Here is a 19,865-nt window from a genome sequence, read left to right as displayed (position 1 = left end):
TGTATATAAAACCAATCGCATTTGATTCTTAGCTTTATATATTGCTATAAGAAACAATTAATTCTTGGCCCTAACAGTTAATACTATTAGTATCTTAATAATTTAATCTAAAAAATAAAATAACTAGTCTATATTCAATGAACGAATAAAAGTGATGGAAATACATTGTCACTGAACTTTATAATACGTAGAGACTTGAGTTCACATACACGATACGATAGTATTCCGGAATCCGGATCTAATAAACACGTGTCACGCCTATTGCAATTTCATAATAAAAGGATACTATAAAGTGTAACACGGTGTGTATGATGGATCTTCTGTGTGACATGCGCTAATATATTAATTATCATGATATGTACTCTGTGGAGTAAAATAATATACATAACTTAAAAGTCAGAGGGTTTAATATTAATTTTTGTTGTTCTTTTAAATAGCTATAAGCCAGTTATTAGGCTAATTGTTATATTTTTTTAATAATATTAAGTCCAAACTCCAATGAGTGGTTTTACATATTATTTTGATATCAGAAATATAAGTTTCAAATGATCATATTGTTCTTTCAATTAAATATAAATTAAGTGTTGGTTTATGTTTTACGCTCAAAGTAGCTCGAAAAATGTGGCATTTAACCTCTGAGAATGATAAAAGAATCATATTTGTACTATCGGGAAAAAATGTTACAATAGGTAGAAGTCTTGATGGACAAAACTGTAATTTTGCGATAACCGACGACCCTTCAATTAGCAGAAAACATGCAACGCTTTTGATTCTAGAGGGCGTTTTATATTTAGAAGACTTGGGCTCAAAATATGGTACTTTTGTTAATAACTCCGACAAAATTGAACATAATAAGATGATAAAATTAAGTTGTAACGATGTCATAAAATTTGGTAAAATGAATTGTGTTTGGAAGGTTCAAAAGATTAACTTAATAACATGTACATCAACAATGAAAGGAGAAAATCTTCAAAGTCTTAAAAACATTCTTACTACAGTAGGTGGAATCATTAAAAATGAATGGGATGAAACTTGTGAATATTTAACAATGCCTGCGATAACATTGACAATAAAAGTGGTTTTGGCTTTAGTGCAAAACTCACATATAGTAACTATTGATTATTGGAATAAGTGTGTCGATGCAGTAAATAATAATACTGCATTACCAAATCCAAGTAATTTTATACCACAAATATTAGAATCTACTCTCAATAAAGAAAGTGTATCTTTTCTTCCAAATAAGGATAGAAGCTCATTATTTGCCAGTAAGAAAGTAATTTTCTTCTCAAGAAGACAGTTGGAATTATATAAAATGGTGCTAACAAAAAGTTCTGCAACTGCTTTATTGTTAAGTGAATCAAAAATGACAAAATCAGCTCTTTGCGATGAAGATGTTATTGTCATTCAATATACTTTCTCTTCTTCAAGCCAAGAAACTCAGGCCCAAAGGGACCAAATAAATGATATTATTGAATATCTCAAAAATAAAGGGAAAAGGGTTGTGGCTGATGCTGAAATAGGTCTTGCAATTTTATATTGTTCAATAAGTAAATACTGTAATCCAAGTTTTAATTTTTCCTCTGAAGTTGTAAAACAATTGCCTTGTCAAAATAATAACAAAAATGTACTTGCTCCAGAATCACAAGATTCACCAGGAGATTTGTGTAAGAAGGAAAATTTGTTAATTGATGAAAGTTTAACACCCACTAATAACCAGTCATTTAATAATGATAACAGTAACAATACTTCTAAGAGAAAGTTAAGTGATGATGATAACATTGTTAATACAAGAAATCTTCCTAAAAAGTTTGCAACAAATACTTTTAGTAAATTAAGTTTAAGCAATTCTAAGAAGAGACAAAGTGAATTTAATGATTTAGAGAATCCATCCAAGAAGATTGCTGTTGCTAATAATAAAGATGATGATGACATGTTTAATTTTGTTAAAAATGATAATTGCAAGAACATAGGTGAAAACAGTTTTAAGAAGAAACTGAGCTTATCAAAGCCAATGAAAAGAAAACATAGTACTGATAATGAAGAAGAGGATCTCTTTAATTTTGTTAATAAAGAAAACAAGAAAACTGCTCTAGATATGCCTTCTAATAGTAATTCTGATTCTGTACAAGATACTTCACATTCTCATACAAATATATTTAAGACATCAAAAGTTATTGATGATAGATTTGATATATCTGCTCTAAGAGGCTCAAAATTAAAGGAACTAATGCTGATCAGTTCAAATACACCATGTTATAAATATATAAAAAAAGAAGAGGTAACAGAGTTAGATGATAAATTTGGTAGCATTGATTTAGGTTCTGCAAGTCTTATAGTCAGAAAGGATTTGATTGTCAAACGAGAACCTATTCAGGTACCACTTTCACTAGACAATGGATTGAAAAATTTCAAGAAATTTAAAAAAGTTTGGCCTTCTAAAATGCAAGTGACTGTTGTTTCTACATCAGCTTAAGATATTTCCATACAATTGATTAAAAACAATAATTAAACTTTTTGTTGTATAATCCATTATGGATTTATTGCTTTTTTTCATATTCTGCATTTGGTATTATATTGGTAAAATGTAAATCAGGAGCCAAGTTAATTTCACTTATATTTAATAAATGAACAAATTATATTTTACAATACTATTCTTGATCTTTTTTATCTTCACCATCTTCATTTTCACTGCTTTCTTGATCTTCAATATCACTGTAAAAATATTCACATTTAGTATAAAATTGATCAAAATTTTACATTTCTCATCATAAAATTACTCTTGCCAATTGTCTTGCATTAAGGCAAGAGGAGAGATGTTACATATCAAAAAGAGTACAGTTGATAAAAAAATCAGGCTTAATACCTGATGGAATTATCTACCAGTCAACCTTAAAGCTAAATCAGAAATACATGAAAATGGTACTGTAAACATAGATTACACAAACATAATATTAACATAGTGTTTTTTTTATCCAATTTTAAGTGAAACGTGACTAAATTTTATAGAAGAGCTTTTTGTGTTCATTGGTACATACCTAGCATCTGATTGGTTCAATTTTCTTTTTAGGTGTACAGTTCCATCAGGTGCTACTCGTACATTATATCCTATGTGGGTTGTAAGTTCATCCTCATAGTCCTTGTAATTCTTCGGTTTAGTTTTTTTGATTTTAATAGTCTTGACTGAACCTGAAGGTCCTGGAATTTATTAAAATATGATAATGATTGACTCGAATAAATCTCACTTTATATACTAAATAGTGGGCCAAAACTTACTCAATGTAAGATAAAGTGGAATGGATAAGGATAGTGGCAATTTTATTGATAAGGATCTTATGTTATTTTCACCCCCAGGAAACTTCTCTTTTAATTGTCTAACTATTGCTAATATGTTCTCATTGATAAGACTTTGTTGCATTGCAGTGTTTCCTACAAGTATTGTAGATGTTTGCCCTTCATTCAGTCTTAACATAACGGTACGAAGACCAACATCAATATTTTTCTTTACATCTTTTTTTTCATTTATTTTGACAGGTATCAACATGTTATGTTTTTTAAAGAACATCTTTCCGAGAACATGTGACACATGATTAAGTACTCTTGTATCAACCATTATAAAGTCATGCTGTGTCAATAGTCTTCTCTTTAACTCATATTGGTCATATTCAACTCGCAATTGTCTCATAGGTAGTACAGTTTTGACCTGAAAACAATAATTGAGATATAAATTATTGGTCTAAAGTAAAAGGAAAATGAACATCACTGAATATCAATTGTAGGTATTTGTTTATTTTCATCCTTATTTTAAGAATCTGATAATCTGTAACTGTTTCTCAAAAATAAGTAAGCTGCTGTAAAATTGTATAGCAACATTACTGTACAATAACAAAGATCTGACTCATTTTAAAATTATTATCTATCAACTACAATGAAAAACTTTAAAATTCTATATCATATTTAAAAAAAATTGCTCTAATTATAGAGGCTAAAATTAGATTACTTAAAATCCTACTTACAGCTGTTACCCCAGCCTTTCTTAGTATTTCTTCCCAGTGATCAACAGTAGGTTCATGGTCTACTTTCTTTCCTTTTTTCAAATCCGGTGTTATTAAGCATACTTCACCAGAAGATGCCATTGTGCTATTTGGTAGTGTGCTAAAAATATCATGTAACATTATAAACTCCGACAAGTACACTAATATACATAAAAATAACAAGTTTTGCAAAGTTTCTTACCAATTTGTGTTGATAATATTAAGTTAATAAAAGAATTAAAATATTTCTATTAACATGTTATATATATATAAGTACTCACAATTTCACATTGCCTTTAGACTTCAATATTTTGATACACCGAATCTCCATAAATATTTGTGTTTCATCACCGAAAATAGTATTTTTTTTATTACTAAGTGTGGTTAATTTTTCCAAGGCATTCAAGCATGCAGTAACAAGATTTTCTGTAACTACTTTAGATGGCGTCATGTATTTAATTTTCTTCTGCACTGTAACTATCGGTGTTGTAGTCACCTTACTTGGTGATTTCGAAAGTTTTTGTTTTAAAACTTTTTTACTGCCTTTTGATTTCATTTTTTCGGTTTTTATTGGAGTGATTTTCTTTTGGCGAGCTTTAACGGCAATTGATTTGTTGTTTTTCATTGTAACAAAAATATTACTACGTTTCAACACCTACCTATTATTTATTTAAAATGTAAGTTAACAAGGTTATGTTACAAAAAATAGAATCATATATTTTGAATTGTAGAAAATGTGGTTGTAAATGTCAAGTTCACAGGAATTTGAAACTGACATTGACAAGTCAATTCGGTGAGCGATATGTTCAAGATAAGTTAAAATAAGTCAAATAAAGGTAATTAATAAAGAATAAGTACATTCTTATTTTTATATATTACTAGTTACCCAACAGACTTTTATAAATATGATCGTTGCATATTCTAGGTAGTGTTTTATGGAGTATACCACAGTAAATAACCGTTTGATTGTATATAACATAAAAAATAGAACAATATTGTATTGAATTTAATAGTGATGTTTATTTTATGAATTATTGCCGTTAAATAAAATATATTGAATTATATTTAAGACAATCAAAATTACAACTTAGATCTCAAAAAAGTAAATAATATGAATTCCATACCTAGCTTAACTTCAAATATTAACTGAAATTGGATTATTTTTTCTTCAACTTTTTATTAATATCAATATATAATTCATTCATGTTATTTTACACAACTAGAATATTCTTGTATTTACCTATAACCTTTAATATTTTAAGTATCACTTTTCTTCTAGTAGAGTTTACAGAAAGTAATTGTACTCGTATATAAATTGTTATTTACCTAACGAGGCAGATCAACAGATTTGTTGTCTTTTTATTTTTGGACCGCAGAAAGGTATATATAAGTTTTTGGGTTGTTCAGTCATGAATTAATAATCTTAATAATTCCTTGTCGAGTGCGCAAAGGTATCCTCTCCTAATATTTAGGTATTTAAACCGCTATACCTTCATATACCTATACTCCATTGTGGATTATACTGATAAATTGCCTATAAATGCCTGAGATTCGCAGTATTAGATAACATTGGTTTCTATTGAAATTGAATTCGCAAAATTCAATCAAGATCTGTTCTAAAATTTTCATTTCAGGTCCATTGATTTGATTTGTATCTAACATAAGATATTTATGCATCGAGTACTCCAATATGTATCCTATTATAATAACGATAATATCTCTCATCAAAGTTTTTTATTATAATTGAACCCGCTAGGTACGTACATAATAATTACATAAACAAGCGTTAATAGGAAATCAGTTTTCATCAGGTTATTGCGAAACAAAAATTGTATTACAGATATTATTACATATTAGAGGAAGTTAGGGTAAGACTTTTTAACTGTAAAGGTTGTATAGAAACATAAAATGTTTCTAATTATATAATATAATAAATTTTATTAAAAAAAATAAGTATTTTTTCTTTTATATTCAGTCAAAACCAAAACCGGGCTTATGTAGGTAGCTTCGGCAAAGTTATCTTCCACATCGGTACAACTGCAATGCACCCATTTAGCATAAACCTGACACTTGATCATTGCTTTCATCGGAGTCAGAATAAGCTTGTTATGGGTTGGATACAGACATTCAGTATCTTCCTCATCACTCTCGGATACATCATCAGCATACTTCGTTTTTTAGTTATTTATGTGGATTTTTCATTGTTTGTTTGTTTGTTACTTTTAATTCCGTTGACTTACAATTTTCTTTTCCTCTAAATTGATTTACTAGAATAAGCAGTAATGATAGAGGCTTTTTCTCTTCTTCTAACTTATGTTTTCCTTTTTTTCGGTCAAACGTGGCTAAGACATTAACTGTTTAGACTAACAGATTTATGTAAATAATTATTTGTAGTGAATTGCTGTGCTAAAGTTTATCAGATTGGAATAATGGGGTTCTTGTAGAATTTAAGACCAATGCCGGTAACGAACGAGAGACTGAAAAAAATTTAGTTTGCATGGTCTCTTATAGTTGTTATGAAATTGCTGTTGATAGTTTTGAATTAGCTTCGGGTTATTATATTCAAGGTTCAACTCTAAGTTAATAGCTTTAGAAGCAACGATGCCAGCATCAGTAAATGTGTGTGAAATGTGGTATTCCACATTCTTTAAAATGTTTCACGCTTTTGGCATCATCACTATAGACACAGGATTTAAATTTAACCATGCCAGTATTTGGAGGTATTGCTCATAATCGCCACGCTGGGCAGGCGGGTTGGCTATCGCAGAAAGCAACTTTTCGCACCGGTGACGCTGCTGCCCGTTACCGTTACATATTTTTGATGGTTATACCGCCATCAGTCGGTCGCCAGAGCCTCGTTTGCTGATCGGCAGGATGCACCACGGGCAGGTGAGGTTGGCTTGGAGCACCAAGGTGTATTTTGCGACCCCTTACAGTATTATTCTCGATTCTCGCTTCTTCTTACCCACAAGAGTATCCTATCTTTCTCAAAATTCAATCCAGAAACATTTATTTTTTAAAGTTATATTACAAATACAAATACAACTCTGGTTTCTAACGTTAGAACAGTAAAATAAATAAACATCAATAAAATAATAATATAGTTATTATTTTTTATCTTACACGATACAGACATTGAACAGCATGAATCGCGCATGTGGGTTTATCTAATGTTTAAGGTAATTTAACCTTAAACATTAGATTAATTTACTTCGCTACCCCAAGATATTATGGCGGCATATCCGTCTTTCTTATAAGTTACGATATATTATTTCATGGCGAAATGACATGTTAAATCTTGTCCTAATATATAGAAAAATTATGTTCATTGAGTATATAGTTTCTGCTTAAAAGTTTGTATATATTTAGGAGATTCCTTTTTCTATATAACTGGCTAGAAAAAAATAAAAACACAAAAGCGCGCAATTGTATTAAACCGCCATTAATTTTTCCGCGCCATTTTTGGGCGCGGACAGTAAGGTCGATATTGGCGTGACTAAAAGTCAAAATTTGTTAAAAAAGTTCGTTGTGTTTAATTGGATTTGTAAGCTTAACTGAGAAAGTAGTTTACTTCAATGTCTATGATTTGATAATTTATTTATGTTAAGAATAATTCGAAGTAAGAAATATTTCTGGTTTGTTAGTAAATTGTTTTAAGTAATTGAAATTCTGGTTTTTTTAAATCTATTTCACTTGTTCGCAAAATATATGTATATTATAACTAGCGACCCGACCTGGCTTCGCAGGGGTGCAATGCTGATACTAAATTTACTACGGAATGTCTTAAAACGTTCACAGTCCTGCGGTTTAAATATACAATGTCTTAGAAAATATTCTTCTAAATTTCATACTGCAAAGGGCCATATTGATCTATATTAAATGCACAATTTATTTAAGGTACGTAATTGGATAAGATAATGCTGTATTGCTTAAAATCGCTTCGAAAATAAGCCATTATTTCTCGTAAAAGGTAAAGGATAAAATGGCCTTTATAAAGTATAAAATACTGTAGTACATTATTTTGATCAATCTCGTAGGGTTCAGCCATCGTTTGCAATTAAAGCGCAAAAAATGTGTTTATTTAAGACATCACTTTAGAAACCTCTAAAATTATCATTGTTTCTCTACTATACTGTGCATGTATTATATATATAAACCTTCCTCTTGAATCAATCCATCGATTAGAACAGATCAAGATCATCAAAATTCAAGATCTAAGCATACACAGGGATAGACAGCGATAAGCGACTTTGTTTTATACTATGTAATGGTTATGGTAGTAAATACTATTGTATTTATAATTTTGACAATAAAATTTATGTGTATATACAAGTTATTGCCTAGATATAATTTCTTAAATGGCAATATCTGTATATATTTACGAAGTTTCTTGTTTGTAGTTTTTATCGTTGTAAGTAAATAAATATTTTATTATATTATTAATAATAAGGAAATGTATATTATACATATGTTAATTTCTTATATTTGGACTTGGAAGTGTGTTTTTGAAAGTGTTATAAATTCTATATTCTTTCCCTCATTTACTGTTCTCCGTTTGTACACGAAACCGAAAACAATCCGCGGGAGAAACGGTCTCGGGTAAAACTTTTCCCAGAATAGCAAACACCCTAAACCCACTGCTATTAAAGTTTCTTTAGGTGTTGTACATTCCACAGTACAAACATAGTAGGCATAGCCGAAATCTCAATATACAATGATATTTAATTTTATAATAAATGTTGCAATTGCACGTGCAGACTAATCCTTTATATCCTTAGATTATATAAAACCATTAAATACCCCAAATGCAATGAGAAAATTTCTTGGAATTTTACTTGTTGGTAGGACTTAGGTGCAAGCCCGTCTGGGTAGGCATCATTCATCAGATATTATACCGCCAAACAGCAATACTTAGTTATTTTTTGTACTGGTTTGAAGGGCGAGTGACCCAGTTACTGGTTATAGGGACATGACATCTTAGTTCCCAAGGTTTTTGTTGTATTGACGATTTAAAGTATGGTTAATATTTCTTACAGTGCTAGAAACTTAGTACAACAAATAAAAAATCTAATAGCTTTTTTCCACTTAATGCTTTCTTTGTCTGAGCTGCCGAAGGGATGATTTTAAGAGACCGTTTCGTTAAATATGTTTGATGCCATTTCGGTTTTAGTTGTTGATCATATATGACATAAAATAATAAAATGTACGTTTACGTCCGCTCATAAACTTTATAGGTGCAAGTTTTGGCCAGATGTATTGCGCACAAAATATTTTGTGAAAAACTCTATATTCTAAATAGTAAAATTTATATTTCTCTTAGTTTGTATGTGGAATATACAGTTTTCTTTCATATTGTTTTGTTAACGTTTTAGTAAAACTTAGGTAATTGTAATTGGTATTATTCTATATTTTTAATCGATTTGTTTTATTTACTTTTATTACTCTTTTTACTACAATCAATTTATATAAATCTAAGTTTAAAATTGAAGAATAAAATTAGGTTATAGCATACAATATCGGTTATTTTTAAAAAACTTCATGAATTAAATATTTTACAGACAAATCTCTGTCGAGTCAGTCAGTGTTCACGGAGCAATTAAATCTTTTTTTGGTAGCATAATAGGTAAAGTTTCCGAATATCGCAAGCCTCAAGTGTTAAAGATTATAATGTTATGCGTTTAACATTAAAACCCAAGTTTTGAAAGTCTGGCATTTAACCAACTCGACGCTTTGTAGTTAAATTCAGCCGGAATAAATTTAGTACAACGTAGAGCCGCAACTTTTAGTGGAGCCTTTTCCGGTTTTACACTTATGAGCTGAATATTTTAATATAGAAATGCAAAAAATAAATTGCGCTTTATAAATAAATTTGCATTGAATAACGTCTTTTAATAATTAAACGTTGGCAATCTACAAATAAATAGATAAATGTTAGATTGATGGAGCATAATATTTTACTGCTATGGTTCGCCTAATTGTTGTTTTTATTAATGGATACATAAATGTATTTATAATACACTCACGTTCAATGTTAAAAGGTTTCTTTGTTTAAAGTAATTATCTTAGTAGAATAAAGTGGAAATCCCAGAGAATAATATAACAAAGGTAATGCTACGAGTTAAAACGCAAATGCATCCAGTGAATATTACTTACAAATAGAAGTCTGTCTACAGCAATATTCATATCATACGAACGTTTTATTACTTCAAAAACCTGACGCGATTTTATATTTTAAATTCCATATATCTATATAATATAATCTTGCCTCTGGCATGAATAACAAATTAAAATAACTAAAAGAATATAGCTATCCCATCAAAAACATAAATGTAAAAATGAGAGCCAAGTTAAATATTATGATATATACCTTGGTTGTTGACTTCAACGACAAAAGAAGTGAGATCTAAATTTTTGCCAAGTTAAATAGCCCTTCTGAAATTTATTTATAACTACATAAAATAGCATTTCTTCTTATAACTTGGGATAATATATTGTTGCCTAAGGTCTGACTTGGCTAGTTCTCATATAAGAATTATATTATAGTCTTCGTAAGTTCTAAGCCTTTACAAATGAATTATAAACACAAATTAAGCACGCAAATATTCAATGGTACTTGTCTAGATATGAACTCGCAATATCTGGTTAAGATTAATGTTTTCTAGTGACTGGACCATCACAGCTCTTAATGTACGTATATACTAAGCAATACTGAGCAATACTGAGCTGTCCTCCATTCTTCTTAGATGTTCTGAGTTATAATTTGTTATTCTAAACACAAACTACAAGTTGTGTTTATAAACATATAAGAACTAGCCAAGTCAGACCTTAGGCAACAATATATTATCCCAAGTTATAAGAAGAAATGCTATTTTATGTAGTTATAAATAAATTTCAGAAGGGCTATTTAACTTGGCAAAAATTTAGATCTCACTTCTTTTGTCGTTGAAGTCAACAACCAAGGTATATATCATAATATTTAACTTGGCTCTCATTTTTACATTTATGTTTTTGATGGGATATCACTACTTTTTGTATATAAATTATTAATAGGTACTTATTAATAACAAAATTAATACCAAATGGTTTTTGTTAAGCTATTCTATTTTCCTACGTTTACGGGGTATAATTGTCTTTTTTTTGATACGTTCTTATTTTTCTTGTAGGTACCTCTGAAATGTTCGAGTGAATTGCCCATTCAGTGTCCGGATTTTTTTTTACGCGTTTTCTGTTTATACTTAATTTGGCCAAGTAGGGGTGGTATAACGTGCGCAGACGGTTGTACTCTACAATAGAGCTCTCTTGTGTCTTGATTTGAATTGGACCTAAATTGATAAGATGTACTCCATCTGAGGTTTTAACTCTAGAGAGGCCAACGTAAGCCTGCTCTTTACTTAATATAGAGGAGCCTATGTCGAAAAGAGCACCGTCAAGGCGAAGGCCTTGTAATTTGTGTATAATAGTAGAATATGCTAAGCAAATAGAGAATTATTTCCTTTGAACATATATGTACATTACTTAATATCTGTAACTTGGTTTTGACTTCTAGTTCGCAAATTAAATTATGTTTAAATTGAATTGTTATTTTACGTGCGCTATTGCTGTTATCGACGTCCCCAATGTACCTTCTCTATTTTTCCATTGGACCCATTCATCAGTCCTTTGCTGACATCAGCATGCTTGCTCGATACTGTTCTTCCAAGCAATAAGGATCCCCGTTTGTAGCGCTAAAGTACAAACTTAAATCATTCCAGTTACGATATACATACTCTACTACAATCTCACGAAACCTTTTTTATTGTTGTATACTAGTATACTCAAACAAAAAATATGCAGTCGAATAGACTAGGCAGTTTCCATCGGAAGGTATTGAAATAATTCTTATGAGCGCGGTTGCCACTCGCTCAGACACGTCCGCGTTAAGGTTTAATCGCAACGCTCCTAACCCGCTGTTCCGGCGTCGCGTCGCGCGCCGTGTACCGAAATGCCTATTATTATTATTTTTTTAAGTATAATTATTTGGCACCATTGATGTGCGCTAAATGCTAGTTAATAACGTAATAATAATAAATACGAAAGTCGGCTATACTCATAAGTACTAAAACGGAAATATTTGGATTTAAAAAACTTAAGGGTGGTATTCAACTTGTTATACATTCACGTGAAGACCTTAAAATCCACTTGAAGACCGGCTGTCATAAGTTTTGATTGCTGGTTCTTACATCATTTTTTTATTATTACAGTTATTACAGGAACTAAGTATATAAGTGTTCCTATAGACCCAATAAAATGAAAAATTATAATAAAATGATAAAAAATTACCAGTTTCAGATTTTTTCCTTTATATTGGCCTAATTATCTACCTGCATGCCAAATTTGAACTTTCTAGGTCACCTGGAAGTAGGATATAGTTTTGATCTATAGGTCAGTCAGTGATAAAAATGACGATTTTTAGACGTTAATATCTAAATAACCATTTGAGATGCGTTTATGAAATTTGGAACACATATGTATCTCGCGAGTCTTAATATATGAGCCAAATTTGACACATCTATGTCAAATAGTTTTTGAGTTATGAGAAGGTCAAAAGTGGCTCCAAATGGTTCGTGTAATATTACACACGGTGCTACTAGCCAGTTCTGTTACTAGAACTTGGCTGACACGCTACCGCGTGTCTAGATTGTAATGTGTCAATTTAGCGTTGGTTTTTAATAATGTCGAAACCAGAACTTTAAAGCGTTGAAGTACAGTCGACAAATGATGGAAGTGTTACAAATGTCCACTTACTCTGCGCCGCACAATCTGTCTAAAATCAAAGCTGTAATAATTAAAATCTATCGAAAATTCCATATACTATGTAAACATCCAAAGAAGATTTATTCATAAAGGTTAGCATGTTATAGGTGTTTTTCAAGTAAGCTCATCTATTGAATGTTATATTTATTATCTCATAAAATTCTATGTTTCTAGTGCAACGAACTATTGAATAAAATACGTACCTACGTGCAATATATGTGGGTATATGTAATATAAAAGTTTCCTCTGGATTACCTTATACATACAATAATTTATTTGTTATTTGGACTTGTTTACACAGTAGCCAAGGCCAGTATCTTTTGAATAAAACATTGTCTGTTAGAACAGAGTACAAATTGCAATCTTAAGATTTTCTTAGCGTTTTTCGACCTACGCATTATTCATCGATCTACGTAGTGCTGAATATGTTTAAGAACGATCGGGTATAAGTTAGTTGTAAATTAATATTACATAATGTGTAAAAAAATAAAATAAAAATAATAAAAAGCATCTAAACACTACATTAAATCGAACTAAAAGATGAGATCTACAGAGCTTTCAGATTGCGTAATTCTTTAACGTTTAGGATACATAGTTTTGATTTAAAAATACCTTTTTAATAATATGACACTTAATATGGCAAGCATTTTAACCCTTAACATTACATGTTTATAAAAACGAAACCTATAATTGTTCAGCGGAATCGATAGACACAATGTTTAAAATTTTAAAATGCTTCTAACCATTAGGATATTTCCAGAACATAAAGAAAATATTGTTATATTCTTTATTGAATACGACAAAGGTATAAATATCAAAACACGAAAACTATAAAACTATAACAAACATACATATATTCTCGTACAGCAAAATAACATAAGCCAATCTTTGGTGTTACGCAGTTGGGTACTAAGCTAAGCTAAATAAGCGATTAATGAGCGTAGCTCTTCTAATTAATGGTATTTATAGACATGTTTGTTCATGTTTAATCAACGAAACAAAAAATCGAATTGAGAAATAAGCAATAATCTACAAATAATAACAAAAAAAATTCTCCGGTTAGTCTGCAGGAGCCGTAATATCACACGTAGAGCATTGAGGTTTCGAGTTTAGAGTAATAAAATATGGCGAAGTTATGTTTAATTATTTTAATTGAAAAAAGGAATACTTATAAAATATTAAGAAGTTTGTTGTAATTTCACATAAAGAAATAAACGTTAAGGTAATTGTATATATAGGTAACCGATTGTGTATTTCTTCTTTTATTATGATTTCGGCTGGCGGTCGAGCAAAAAAAAATGTTCATCAAATTTGTGATTGTTAATAGAAACGTCAAGAATAAATTTTTTTTAGTTCAATACTACGAAAATTGCTTAAAAATCAATACTTAGTGTCGAGGTAATAGTTATACATATAACATAAACAGGAGGTCAACAAAATTAATCTTAGCGAGGGAACGCAAATGACAAAAGATCACTTCGTCTTTGTTGGTGTAACTTTAGTCACGTAGTTATCAAGTAGTTACAACCACCGTCTTAATAAGAAACTACAGGTCTCTTGTGCATTAGCTACTATTTATAGTTCGACTCCTCGATAGATCTTATACATTTAGCTATTCTTTCATTAATTAATACTAGTTATACGTTGATCGAAACCAGATCAGCTCAGAATTGCAAATTTTGATTTGATCTAGCTTCTCCATGGTTAATAACAAAACTATGTAAAGTATTCCTTGGCAAATTGTAACTTTGTAGCAAAGAATTTCAATTAAAGCACACAAACCCAATGCAAATATTTTCATTGCATAAAATTATATTGTTTTTGAACTTTCAGTGGCTTACTGGACCTTTAAACTCATTATGTAAATAGCTTGACTTACTTGTATTTATAATACAACGTATAGTTTACTACAGAAAAATAAGTTCTAAAACATTTTATACACACGTAGGTGACTAAAGTGTTTTATGTGAAACTAGGACGTGAATGTAAGGGTTTTTTTATGACAAAATTTAATAAAATAAAAGTTATTAAAATTGCTTTTCCGAGGTTTTCATTTTAACGGGACGACTTACATATAGTTGAAATTAAACTGACTTGCTTCACGTGACGCTACTAAAAATCTGATTATATTTTAGTAACATTACAGAAATTAATGACATATTTCTATCTCAAACGGTATTGATTTTGTTACCAACACCTTTAATATAGATACCGTTGCTGTTTGTACACTAACAGATAACTATGCCAAATAATAAATTAATAATTTTCTTAAATTACACATACATTTTATATTTTTTAAAGAAAAAATTGTCAAGTTCTTTAAAAAGTAACATAAAAAACAATCTTTCATTTAGCGATTCGCTTAACATTTTACAAACAAAGTGCGCTAAAACCGGAACGTTGGACACGTCGGTTTCCGACCAAAAGTAGATCGTACTTTTCATTCATTATCTTTGTTTTATTATACTGCTAGGTTATTTTTCACATAGATCTTTCTGATGTTAAAGAAGTTATATTTATTTTGTTTAAGTTACGGGTAATGTACGAAACAAAGAATATTATATATTAAAATACAGAATTTTTCTTAAATTTGCTACTTCGTAGAATTTGATTCTCATTAATGACACTATTTTTTATTAGAAAATCAATGGTTACAATTCTAGGCCACGATATATAAATTTTTCAAAAATCGAACCACGCAGTTTTAGTTTTCATCAAGATCTGGCCTGAGACCCCTAGAGTATTTTTTGCTATTCCTTAAAGTTTCAGATTTGGGCACCCATAGAAAAAATAACTTTCAAGTAAGATTTCTTAGTAAAATATGAAATAAAATTATTGTTAAAAAAAAAAAATCCATAAACTATTTTTTAGCTACATATGACGATTCTCTTTTCGATCTTTATTTTTAAATTCATGAGAGGCGAATGGAAAACTGTTTTTCAAAAGTGGATAAAAAGTTGATACCCTTTTGAGATCATTATCTACTTATATTTTATAATGAACATTCAATTTTAATTGTAAAAATGAATAGAGTGTAACAGATGTGTGCAACAATGTAAGGTTTTCTTTTTTTATTATGAAAACCTAATAAACGTACTTTCAAACATTTAAATTCCCTATTACAGAGGATATATCTCTTTCTTTTAAATAAAAACGCTCTGGTAATAAAAAGTATTGCTTAAATTTTAATTTAAAGACATGAAAATAAGTCAAAAACAACTTATAGACGGAGCGTTCCATGATATTATATACTCGTGTTACACTTAACTACATACTCGTAAAAAAAATAGCATTTTTACCCACTTGGGTAGCAGCACCTCATCAATTATTTTTTTGCAAAATTAAAACGCCTTGTATTTCTAAGCTTAAGGGATAAATATTTTAGTTCCCATGTTTGATGGTGTTAAGAATGAAAGGTATTCTGATTATTGAAGTTAAATGCGTTAAAAAACTTCTAGGTTGGACTGTGACCAACTGGACAATTGGAAAATTCTGAAATTGATTATTTTAATGTCTTAGGATAATAGCCATGGTTTTTTTAAAATAAGTTTTGTGATATTTAATTACGCAAAATATTTAACGTTTCATAATAATGTAATAAAAGCTACAATAATAATTTCTGGCTACAGTCTGTACTAATACCACGCATACCATTTCAACCATCTAATTATGCATTTTAGTTTAGAAAAATCCAATAACTCGCCTGGGCATGTTTAATTATATTCATGGGGATATTACAAGAGTGTTTATTGAAAGGAATGATTTACGTTTGACTGTACAAAGTGAGATGTTCGAAATGGAAGGACTACGAATAGCGTATACAAAGAAGTACACGCTTAATTTAACTTCACAACTTTGAAAGGTTTTTATTCAACTAAAGGTGAGTGTGTATATTCTATATATACAAATATGTTTTATTTGAAAGATTGTTCTTCATATTATCATATAAAGATTTTATTTAAGTTTAACTTTTACAATAATCTCAAAAGACAATTTATTGCAATAGATTTAATTTTCAAGTTGGATAATTAATCTGAGTCATCTTCAGCCTTACAGTACTTGAGGGTCATTTCATGTACCATTTAAAAACTTGAGAAAATAACTGTTTTATTGAATTTGATTTTCAGATGATGATTCTCATATGATTTGACAAAGATGAGCCCTATTGAGGGGTCTTGACCTCATCTCATATCTGGGAAATAATGTTAAACGCTAAAACCGCATTGCAAAATGCTGAAGCAAACAAACAGCACAAATATTCGTTTCTAATCCCAAATTATATATTAGTGCAATCCTATTGCCTCCACTGGTGATAGAAGGCTGGTTTATTTTGTGCCCACATTTTACCGAATGGCATTATAGTCCCATATTGACAGCATTTTGAATTAGTTATGAATTACAGCAACGTAAGAGAAGCGAAAAAGTACGAGACTTTAGTTTATAAAATCGTGCAACTTTAATCAAAAATTTAAATGATATCAGCTTAGAAAATATTTCTATGACTTCAATTCAAAATCAGGACAGGACAAAGGAACAACTAGCTCAATTGAGTCTAATTTACAGGAACACTCCTGCCCACCTACGAGTTCGGAGAGAATTTTGTAAAAATAAGACCACAATTTTGATTCAATAACATGTCCAAACCAGTACGGCCCTTTTGTAATCAATGTTTAAATTGGAAAAGGTTGGACAAAATTGCAATCCCTTCTCACACCATATATATCGACTTAAAGGGTAACTTGATGGGTTGTGATAAAAAAGCCAAAGTTTTTATCTAAGCCTTTGCCTAATTTGTATTCCATCCCATGCGAGGTAAAAGTACAAATCTTAAATTCAAAAGTTAAAAAGACAATTTCAATCAATTTCATGATTGATTAATTTTATAGCAATCCAACCATAATAATTCCGGCAATATTGTAGAAACACACAATGCCAGAACGCAGGTTGATCAAAAGCGTAAATTGAAAGGTTAATTTGGATTATTCATGATCGTATGGTGCTACATATCAAAATGTTAATAAAGATCTGTATTAATAAATTGCAGTTACGTATTAATGGTGTCAAATAAAATCAAATATTTCTCCTCTAGAACTGCTTTTTTTGACAATGCTCACACTACTTGTTTGTAGTTTTACTTACTTACTTTATTTACTTTAATCCAATATTAAATCATTAGAGATAACATTTGTTTTATTTGTTAATAATTTCATTAATATTTAAAAATATATTATTATCTATTTCTTATTATAACGGATATAACTTAGTACAACATATTTGTGTTACGAATCTGAATTTTATTAATATATACAAAATATTATTTTACGTAAGAAATGGTTTAAAGTAGAAAATAGATAAGAAATTCTCTCGCTTCATTTTATTAATATTTATTCGTTGAGAGAATATCACCAACTAAAAATATTGAAGGCAATAACTGCTAAAGTTGTCTCATTGACAGAAGAATGAATACTCCAATGTACATGAGCGTATATTTAAAAAAATACAGAAAATGAACGAGGCATTGCACCATGTACTGAAGACGGTATATTAAAAAAAAGTATAATTATAAAAAAATATATATTTCTGATAAGTTTAAATTTAAATATTAAACATAAATTAATATCAAATACTGCTAAAGATTTATTGTTTTTTTTTTTATTAAATTAATAAAAAACACAAAATGATCTAATAATAATCACGGTAAGTGTATTAATTACACAGGCGAAATAGTGGAAGAATTGGTAGCTAATTTTCTATGCTGAGATTTTACATTGGTTTAAGACGCGTATATGTTATTGTTTATTATTATGTATATAAAAATTATTATTGTGCTATAGTACCTACACATCCGACGCAGTACAGCGTTAAACCTACTAAACTTCCGTGATAAAACACATTAGTAATTGAAAATCTGCTTGTCTCAGAAAAATATTGAACCATTGCCAACCCTCCAGAGAGCGGTGCTCAGATCTGATTTTTACTTTATTATGGAGGTTACGTCTCTCATGTAGTACTTCATTAGCATAACAAAGCGAACCTCTTATTGGCAATGGAAAAATGTTCGAATAGTTATGAATTTAATTTTTATATATGCAGTTGTTTGCCTCGCTGGTGTAGTTGCTAGCTTATAAGGCTGAAGATGTCTAGGTTCTTTATTCAAATTTCGGGCCAGGTCTAAAGTTAGCGGGTTTTTTCTGATGAAATTTATGTAGCTTATGCAAGTTGCAGCTCGGAGTTTGAAATTGGGACAGTTAGGTCTCATCCTTTTTTAATAATTCGTCATTTTTCATTTTTCAAATATAAATAAATATGTTCGTATTTTTTTTTGAGAAGAGACAATGACTCATGTAAAATATATTTCTTTCAATTGACCGGTTAAAACTGTAATTCGTTTCAGAGCACTTATACAAATAATATACATACTATTACACATTTACGACATATTATTTAGCAGATACATATATAATCAGCGTTTTTCTAATCAATCAGATATTTTTTACGTTTATATTATAAATAATTATATTACATTTATATTATAAAATATAATATATTATATTTTTACTTTAGTCATATATATCAGAATGTTTGTTTCATTTTCAAATTAACAAATAGAAGGTATTTCTCTTTTAACCATTTTTTCTTGCTGTATACGAACACAGTACAGATTAATTGAAAAATGAATTGTATTGTGTCTATTATACAACGACACATCCATTTTCTTATCTTTAAGTCGATATTATTTTTGGATTTCAAAGGGACTTACAGAAATTCATACAACCATAAACATCCTTTTAAATATCACAGAATTCATCTCTGCAGACCTCACAACGTGGAGATTTATGACTATTCAGACTTGTCTTTTTTATTTTATTCTTTTATCCGCGACGGACTTGCTAGTGTAGGCAAATATATTTTTAAAATATATTAAACAAAGCAAAATATTATGTGATGTTTATCAAGAAAATCGATTGGCAACAATTATGCAATTAGGTATTAAATTTTCTCTCATTAATTTACTTAAGAATTTTGCTCTTTTTAACAACA

At 29.6% G+C, this 19,865-nt stretch overlaps 2 protein-coding genes across 2 annotated transcripts; one reads left to right on the top strand and one right to left on the bottom strand.

Annotated features, from left to right (window-relative positions):
* The first annotated feature begins 216 nt into the window (after positions 1-216).
* LOC125065845 (nibrin) lies at positions 217-2,651 on the top strand. The gene has a single exon (XM_047673691.1). The coding sequence runs from the start codon at positions 620-622 to the stop codon at positions 2,471-2,473; it is 1,854 nt and encodes a 617-aa protein (XP_047529647.1). The 5' UTR covers positions 217-619; the 3' UTR covers positions 2,474-2,651.
* Positions 2,597-4,773, bottom strand: LOC125065846 (ribosomal L1 domain-containing protein CG13096). The gene is made up of 5 exons (XM_047673692.1): positions 4,313-4,773; positions 4,014-4,152; positions 3,274-3,700; positions 3,036-3,195; positions 2,597-2,712 (listed from the first exon to the last, which is right to left on the bottom strand). The coding sequence occupies exons 1-5, from the start codon at positions 4,654-4,656 to the stop codon at positions 2,649-2,651; spliced, it is 1,134 nt and encodes a 377-aa protein (XP_047529648.1). The 5' UTR covers positions 4,657-4,773; the 3' UTR covers positions 2,597-2,648.
* Between the last annotated feature and the right edge of the window lie 15,092 nt (positions 4,774-19,865).

Source organism: Vanessa atalanta, chromosome 8 (genome assembly GCF_905147765.1).
Source record: "Vanessa atalanta chromosome 8, ilVanAtal1.2, whole genome shotgun sequence".
In the NCBI taxonomy this organism is placed as follows: domain Eukaryota; kingdom Metazoa; phylum Arthropoda; class Insecta; order Lepidoptera; family Nymphalidae; genus Vanessa; species Vanessa atalanta.
The sequence above is the reverse complement of the archived record's forward strand: the minus strand, read 5'-3'. Positions and strand labels throughout refer to the sequence as shown.

Excerpts from the sequence above, each read along its gene's own strand:
- LOC125065845 (XM_047673691.1), top strand. The coding sequence starts at position 620 with ATGTGGCATTTAACCTCTGAGAATGATAAAAGAATCATATTTGTACTA.
- LOC125065846 (XM_047673692.1), bottom strand. The coding sequence starts at position 4,656 with ATGAAAAACAACAAATCAATTGCCGTTAAAGCTCGCCAAAAGAAAATC. Across the intron at positions 3,701-4,013 it reads GAAAGGCTGGGGTAACAGCT|GTCAAAACTGTACTACCTAT; the intron begins GTAAGTAGGATT and ends TATTGTTTTCAG. Across the intron at positions 2,713-3,035 it reads TTGAACCAATCAGATGCTAG|TGATATTGAAGATCAAGAAA; the intron begins GTATGTACCAAT and ends ATATTTTTACAG.